This window comes from Grammomys surdaster, unplaced genomic scaffold (assembly GCF_004785775.1).
Source record: "Grammomys surdaster isolate TR1022 unplaced genomic scaffold, NIH_TR_1.0 125946, whole genome shotgun sequence".
In the NCBI taxonomy this organism is placed as follows: Eukaryota; Metazoa; Chordata; class Mammalia; order Rodentia; family Muridae; genus Grammomys; species Grammomys surdaster.
In genome coordinates this window covers 908,417-916,654 of record NW_021620768.1, presented here as the reverse complement: position 1 = coordinate 916,654, position 8,238 = coordinate 908,417, and the positions used below count along the sequence as shown (strand labels likewise).

Genomic DNA, 8,238 nt, shown 5'->3' with positions numbered 1-8,238 from the left:
GATCCGAAGGCCACATGGGTCTCATGTTTTCTGGATTGGGGGACATGGGGATTCCTTTCCCAAGTTTGAGACCCTGAGTCCCTGAGGAGAGTCCTTCATTGGAATCCAGGTGCCTGCTTGTCCCTGGGCCAGGATTTACCAATTCCTCGGGCCTGAGAAACTGGCACCGAAGTCCCTCGCTAGTGCCCTGTCTCAGCCTGGCCAGAAGGTAGACCCCTGGAAAATGCCAGGCACCTGGTGTACACATGGGGCCTGGGACCTGAGGACCAGGCTTTGAGGACCCCAAAAGTGGCTGCTCTGAGGAAAGAGGAGTCAGGATGGGCCCTGAGAGGTGGGTCCAGTTACAGCAGAGGCAGGGCACAGAAGCAAAGGAAGCAAAGCTGGGCAGATCACCTGGGAGGTTCCGGAAACAGCAGCAAGGGCTCTGCCAGCCTGGGCCCAGGACAGAGCCAAAACCTGGAGACAGAGAGAGATGGTCAAGAGGCACCCCTCCCAAGATGCTCTGCTGCCCTTTCTCTCTCCTCCTGTGGTGATGGCTTGGCCCAGGGAGTGGCACTATTTAGAGGTGTGGCCCTGTTGGAGTAGGTGTGCCACTGTGGGTGTAGGTTTTAAGAACCTCATCCTAGCTTCCTGGAAGTCAGTCTTCTCCTAGCTGCCTTCACATGAAGATGTAGAACTCTCAGCTCCTTCTGCACCATGCCTGCCTAAATGCTGCTGTGTTCCCGCCTGGATGATACTGGACTGAACTTCTGAACCTGTAAGCCAGCCCCAATTAAATGTTGTGTTTTATAAGAGTTGCCTTGGTCATAGTGTCAGTTCACAGAAGTAAAACCCTAACGAAGATACCTCCCCCTGCACTGCTCTCTCTTCTTCCCTTCCCTCTCTTCCTTCCCCTCCTCCCTCATCCATCCCTTCCATTCCCTTTTCCTCTGACAGAACCTCAAGGAGCTAGGCTGGTTTGGATTTGTCCTGCAGCTGAAGATGACCTTTAATTCCTGATTGTCCTGACCCCACCTCTGGAGTGCTGAGATTACAAACCTAGGGTTGCCTGCCTGTTAGGTAAGTATTCTCCCAGCGGGGCTGTGGTGAGGGATGGAGGGTGAGAGGGGGTCGAGAGGGGGTCGTCTCTCTCCCTCTTCCTGCGACTCTCTCAGCCCTGTGGGAGTGCCTGCTCCTGCTGTCCTCTCCCGCCTCACCTTTCCTAGGAGACATGGCTCTGTTAGAAATCTTACAGTTAGGGATGTATTCTCCTCTGAATATAGTCCAGACTTAACAGATTAAGTCCACAGTAAAAATGTGTTGAGAGATTGAATGGATATTCTGTGTTCTGACCCAGGGAATCTATCCTTTACTCTCCCTAACCCTGCTCAAAGGCTCCAAATTTTAGCTGGGTAAAGAATTGGTTGTGGGACCAGGTGCTTGTCATCTAAATATGAAGGTCACTGCCTCCTCATCAACAAGGTCCTCTCTCTCCTGGTTAAGATCAAGTGGCATCTGCTAAGAGTTTATGTAATAAGGGGTCCATGGAGTTCATGGCTGTGCAGCCCAGGGCTGTCATTGTGAGCCTCTTCTTCTGTCTGACGCTGATCCCACAGTCCCCTCTCCTCCTTCCACTCCATCCAGACCTACCTTCCTCCCCTCCCTCCTGCAAGGCTCCACAGGGGTTGCCCAGGCTGGGGGTTCCTGGAAATGGCTAGACAGAACTCAACATCGCGTTTTTCTGTTTCAGGGAGCCTCCCTGAAATGCTCAATTTTGGCAAGATCATATCAGTTTGCTAAGAGACTAGTGGGGTCACATGGGTGTGATATAGTGAATAAAACCTGTGAAAACAGATCAGGTATTACTTAATATAGACAGTTGGTTAGCTAGGAGTATTTCTTAAGCCAGATTGATGAGGGGTTAAATTAGTCAGAATGTTCTCCATAAGGAAACTCCTTCTGTCAAGGTGTTCTCTCTCTGTGGGTCAGTATTGTTCTCCTTAGACTCTTGGATGAGGTGAGGGCTATTGTCCCACAGAAAGGCTGTGTCTCCAGGAGCTCCTGGGGTCAGAGTTGTGTCCACACTGTAACTGAGTGGGCATGCGGAGGAGATATTTGGAGTCTCTCCATTTCCTGAAGCTGGTTGAGTGTCCAATAGCAGCTCCCTCTCCTGGTACCGCATGATCTGAGTGGGGGTGGAGGGAAGGCATGAAGTGGAATTCCAGTCCAGAAGCATGGCAAGCGACTACTACCAGCCCTCTGCTGACCTAAAACCTTCACATCTTCCAGTGCCCAAGGACGGGGAGTGTGTGCAAGTGTGCGTGCGTGCGTGAAGGAAAGGAAAGCAGCCCTCTCCAAAGGTCTCTCTCCCTCAGTGCTGGGAGAACGTGGCATGGAGGAACAGAGAAGCCCTTCATGGGCTAGGTAGCTCTAGGATGCCAGACTGATGGCCCAACCACCCTGCATCCTTGGTCTACACCATGCCCTGCACTGTGGGTGGGTAAACCTGGGTGGTCCTAATCTTCAAAACTGCTTAAAGTGGAGGGGCAGGGAGCTCTGCAGAAGATACCTGGGTTGGATCTTTCCACAGAAAGCCTGACTTAGTTGCTCTGAGAACCACGGGTGTCTACCATGGCTGCCTTCTCTTCTTACCCCATCATGAAATACCACCAATAGCTTGCTCCCCAGTCCCTCTTTCTGTTCCAGGCTTTTGTTCCAGGTCTGTGTTCTTCCTGCAAGCTCAGCTGAGCCTGTGTGCACTTTGGAAGTTGGCTTAGAGTCACTCTGCTAAGGAAGTCTTTCTTGCTGTCCCTAAGCACCCTCAGTGTCCCTTTGTGCCCAGCAGCAGTAACATCGTGTATCTATTGGTAACTGCCTTTAGCCTCTTGACTAAAAGCCTCAGAAAGGCAGCATTGCTCACATCTCAGCTTCAGCAGCACTGGCTGCTCTTCCAGAGGTCCTGAGTTCAATTCCCAGCAACCACATGTTGGCTCACAATCATCTGATGCCCTCTTCTGGTGTGTCTGAAGTCAGCTACAGTATACTCATACATTAAATAAATAATATATATATTTTTAAATTGTGGGGTTTGCTTTGGGGTCAAGGCTCAGTAAACACAAGAAGGCACATTAAACAGGAGGTAATTAAACATCTGACAAAGAACACAGAAGAACATGAGCTTCGTCTGCTCACCTCTCTTCAGCTGAGGCCCTTCCTTCACCCCATGGCCCTAGAGTCTTCTTAGATTGTCTAAAAAACAAACAAACAGCAACCCCAACCAAACCAACAACAACAACCCTCCCAATGGGGGCTAGAGAGATGACTCAAGTGGTTAAGAGCCTTTCTGTTCTTCCAGAAGAACTGAGTTCTGTTTCTAGCACCCCTGTCTCACAACTGTCTATACTTTTAGCTCCAAGATGTTCAAGGCCTCTGGCCTTTAGAGGGCGCCTGCACTCGAGTGCACATACCTGTATGCAGACACAGACCCCTACACATAATTTGAAATAATAAAAGCCTGCCAACAATAGAATGGTTTCTCCTGTAATCCTAGTCACACACAGCCTGAATACAGATGCTTGCTGGCTTATGATAGGGTTATATGCTGATAAACCCATTGCGGGTTAAAAATAACCTACATCAAGAGTGTGTTGGGTGTGTATAACCTAGAGAATGAGTCAGTTCAGCAGTGTGCTGTGGAGTGCTGGCTGTTTACTGTCATGCTATGTGGGTGACTGCAGAGGCGGCTCCCTGCACCTCCTATTCATAGCCAGTGGAAAGGTCGAGCTTCAAACTTCTAGATATGCTATCTGTCACGGAAGGCACATGGCCTCTGTATTGTATCATAAGGCCTAGAAACCTTCAGTCAAGTTGTTGTCAGTTTGGAACTTGTGTAGTTTATAAAATGAAATAGGAAACGGGGCTGTGGCTCAGTTGGTAGAGCGCTCAGTGAACATATAAAGGCCTGGGTTCTGTTACCTGCACCGCAGAAACAAATAAAACAAAAACCTAAACATCTCTTTTCTCTGGACTCTCCGTTCTTCGCATGGTTTCTGAGGCCTTTTGGACCCAGTTAGCTGTTGGCCTGGCAGACTGTCTCTCACACCCCTTTACCTTCCCACCCACACTGACAATATGCCTTGCAGATTCACCATACATGCTCACAGCTCCCACTTTCCCTCTGCTGGGCATCTTTGCTCTTCTTTTCCTCTCCTAGAGACCTCAGAGTGCTCATCTGTGCCCCACCCCCAGCACCTGTAGTAACTGGCAGTCCTCCCCCATAGTGCTTCTTTGTGCTCCCCAAGCACTTGTAGTAACTGGCAGTCCTCCCCCAGAGTATTCTTCTGTGTCCCCCCCAGCATCTGTAGTTACTGGCAGTCCTCCCCCAAAGTGCTCCTTTGTGTCCCCCCAGCACCAGTAGTAGCTGGCAGTCCTCCCCATGGTGCTCCTTTGTGCCCTCCAGCATCTGTAGTTACTGACAGTCTTCCCCTATAGTGCTCCTTTGTGTCCCCCAGCACCAGTAGTAGCTGGCAGTCCTCCCCGTGGTGCTCCTTTGTGCCCCCAGCATCTGTAGTAACTGGCAGTCCTCCCTCATAGTACCCCTTTGTGTCCCCCCTAGCACCAGTAGTAATTGGCAGTCCTCCCCAGAGTGCTCCTTTGTGCCTCCCAGCACCAGTAGTAACTAGCAGTCCTCCCATCTCTGCTTTCCAGCGGCCTCTACTACTTACTAAGCTTATCTTTCTTGCTTGAGCTCCATGCCTAGTAAACAGCTAGAATCTCTAAACACTGACTGACTGACTGAAGATCTCTTGTCTCATGCCTACTTGGGCATATGCTCAGCCAGGCAGGCCCTGGGAGGCTTCCCTCCTCTGTTGGGATCCCCACCAACTTGGTGTTCAACACTCACAGTAGATGCTGCTGCTCTCCTTGTCCCCAGAGGCCTCTGGTGGCCCCCGTGGGGTCCTTACTCCAGCTGGCTGAGTTTCTGTGGCCCGTGTGTACAGCATGCTATGCAGGGACTAAGGAGGGAGGAGAAGAATGCTGGGATGGGACAGGCTCTCTTCAGTGTGTACTCTTAGATGGCACAGCAGGGCTATCACCCAGGTGTTAAGATGACAAAATAGTCCCATACTGATTCTCAAGCAACCATGACTGCTGTGGTTGCCTACTGTTTCCATCTCCCCGGACCCTTCCCTACACCCTTTAGCCTTCCTTCTGACACACCACGAAAAGATAATGCCTAACACAGACATCATCCTTCTTCTCAGGTGGCTGTGGATCACAAAGACCAGATCCTGGAGCACACAGGGACTAGAATATAAAACACTGGAGATTAGGAAGGCCCTAAGGTAGAGAGTGACCAGGGTCCTTCAGGACCAAAGGTCAGGTCCTGTCAAAACTCCGAGGACAGAGACATCATGCCTACCTCACTCTGCTCAGCCACAGGCACCAAGGCTGGCTGACACAGGGCAGGGGGCCTCAACAGCAGGTGGGGGGTGGAGGGTGCCCACACTTTCCACGGAGGAAGACAGTTGGCTACAATAAGCTTGCTGAAGTTGAACTTGTAGGTAAACCTCTTGCCTTTGGTCTTGTGTAGGATCCTCTTGTTGTAGTAATACCTAGAGAATTGAGAGTCGCCTCTGTGAGGAAGGGAGAGACTGGGAGTCTCCTCCGTTCATCTGGCAGTTGCTGGAGAACACCAGCCATCTTCCCACAGCGGGAGCATTTCCCAAGCCCTTCAATAGTGGCAAGCAGCCTGGAGTGCCAAGAGCCACAGCCCTTTTCCTTGAGCTCTGCCTCTCCTGCTGCTGGCCACTGTCTTCTCACCTGAGGGCCCGGCTCAGCTTGTCATAGTTCATCTGTGGCTTGCACTTCCTGCGGCCCCAGAGGCGAGCCACTTCATCCGGGTCCTTGATGACAAACTCCCCGTACTCTCCCTGCTGCCAGGCGATAACATGGTGAAACTCTTCCTTCTGCAGCAGTTCCAGGATGAAGTGCCACAGCTGGATCTGCCGGGAGCCTGGCAAAGACTCAGCTTTGTAGGCCCAATCTGGGAAGGCCAGACCTGGGGTGGGAGAGTGCGAGAGTCACCTGCTGTCCTCAGCCCTGAACAAGTCAGCCTCAGCATGAGGAGGAGGCAGGGAGGCTTACCTGAGATCCAGTAGTTGACAGGGGCAGCCAGGATGCTTTCTGAGAAGCAGTTGCCATGCATGGTGAATAGTGGGTGAGAGACAGTTGAGTTTGGACTGAAGGCCTTCTGAAAGTAAGGGACAGGGAAAGATGGAGGTGAGGGAGGAAGGAAGGATCCAGGACAGAAAAGGGAAGCTAAGGCAAGAATTCTCTTGTATACATCCCAGCATCTGTGCAGACTCCTTACTGCTCAAAGGCTGCCCCAGGGCGGTGGCTTGGGTCTAAACCCAAGGTAGAAAGGCAAACGGTCCTCCATCCTAACCCCAGATGGAGTGAGACAGAGAGACGAACTCCATAGGGCTCAGCAGGATTTTGTTTTTGAGAAAGGAAGAGGGAAAGACTTCCCCCTAAGCTTTGAGTACAGAAGCAGTGATATACATAGATACTAGTAATGTTTTTTTTGGTTGTTTTGAGACAGGTTTTCATGTAGCTCAATGCTGAATCTCACCCATTATTTAGCTGAGGCTGACCTTGAACTCCTGATCCTGCTGCCTCAACCCCCTCCGAGTGTTGGGATTGCTGGCCAACTTGGTGGCCCATTCTGGTAACTTTGCAACACTTTCACATTGGAGAAGGATGGGGATTTTTGTGTTGTTTTCACCAAAGCCCAAATGCCTGGTGCGCAGCAGTCACTCAGTGATTGCCGACAGAAGAAGTCAACACTAATGGCTTCTCAATGGTCTCAGAATTTGCCTGCTGGAGTTTTAAAATGTTAACTCCCTCACTTCCATCACCCCCAGACCATGAAGGATCTAGTCTTTATTTCATATTCTCCCTCCAAAAGTTGTTAACTCCTTTTGGGGTTGTTGAGGGGTGGCCCCCACCTTTAGGGTCTCCCTCCCACAGCCAGAGAGGGACAGTGACAGATCGGGGTGGGTGGAGAGATAATTGGATGAGGGAGAAGATGGAGCCAAGAAAGGCTACCTGGCTGAGATCCGAAATGCAAGGCATGTCTTTCCAGTCTTGTCCCCTTGTGTCAGGGAGGCAGAGGTGTGTCTCATCAGGGTCAGAGCTGTACTCAGCAGGGCCACATCCCTTTCTAGAGCAGTAAAAGTTGTGTGTTCTCAGCACGGCCATGCTGCTGTTCTGAAGCCCCTGTGGCTGTCGATGCCTTCTTGTCTCCATTTTCTTTTAGGTGGGAGGAAGCAGCGGCTACCCCTGCCCTGAGAGCGTCTCAGACTTTCCCAAGATGGCAGCCAGCATGGCAAAGGCTAGCTAGGTCCTGAGAGGGGCTGACCTACATGTCATGGATCTACTTGGTGAGTAGCACCTCCTGGAAAAGGGAGTCTAGATCACTGACAACCCCTGGGGCCATCAAGATTCAGGAGCTATCCCAAAGAGGCCAGGTTGGCTGAAGATGAGCCCAGTAGGACCAAAAGCAAAGAGTATGGAACCTTTATTAATTTGTGTGACATTATTTTGTGCACTGAGACGCTAATCTCCACACAGTTCCCCTTTCAGCATATCTGCTGTTGAAGCCAGCACTCAATAGTGTCACTTTTTGACAGCCATCATCTCCCTCAGAGCACAGGGCCCCTGGCTGTCTTGTTTAGTGCTAGCCCTTTGGATTACATCCTGGCACCATGCCTTGTATTTGTAGGTGCTTGATAAGCCATGAGTAAGGAGGAAGAATCTTGTGGTTCTCGGCAGGGGTGGGGCAGGGGTGGGGGTGGGTGGATGGGTAGCAGAGGAAGGTTTTAGAGCTATCCCAGTAAGACAGGCTTGCCTGAGTTGGGGTCAGGGAGGAGAGGAGGCATTGAAGCAAAGCTGGGTTGTGAGAGGATGCTGGCTTGAAGAGTGCACAATGCTGGCTTCTACTGCCACTAGTTGATGTGAATAGTGTGAAGAGGACTGGGGAAGGAGAGGGGAGAGAGCCATGGAGAATGATGTGGAACCTGCTCTTGGGGTGGCCCAGGCAGGGTTACTCTTGGCTCTGGGACTCCATGCTTGTGAGTTCAGCATGAAGGAGGCATTATTCTCAACTAGACCATAGTAGGTTTCAGGGACACACAGACATTGGTTTATAGCAACGTCCTGCCATTCCAAAAGAAACTTAAGAGGGGGAGGGAGGGA

At 51.1% G+C, this 8,238-nt stretch overlaps 1 protein-coding gene across 1 annotated transcript; it reads right to left on the bottom strand.

Annotated features, from left to right (window-relative positions):
• Window positions 1-389: 389 nt before the first annotated feature.
• On the bottom strand, window positions 390-6,202 carry LOC114609100 (ETS translocation variant 3-like protein). Its single transcript, XM_028753369.1, has 5 exons — window positions 6,127-6,202; window positions 5,803-6,040; window positions 5,402-5,594; window positions 4,913-4,994; window positions 390-442 (listed from the first exon to the last, which is right to left on the bottom strand). The coding sequence occupies exons 1-5, from the start codon at window positions 6,185-6,187 to the stop codon at window positions 390-392; spliced, it is 627 nt and encodes a 208-aa protein (XP_028609202.1). The 5' UTR covers window positions 6,188-6,202.
• Window positions 6,203-8,238: the final 2,036 nt, after the last annotated feature.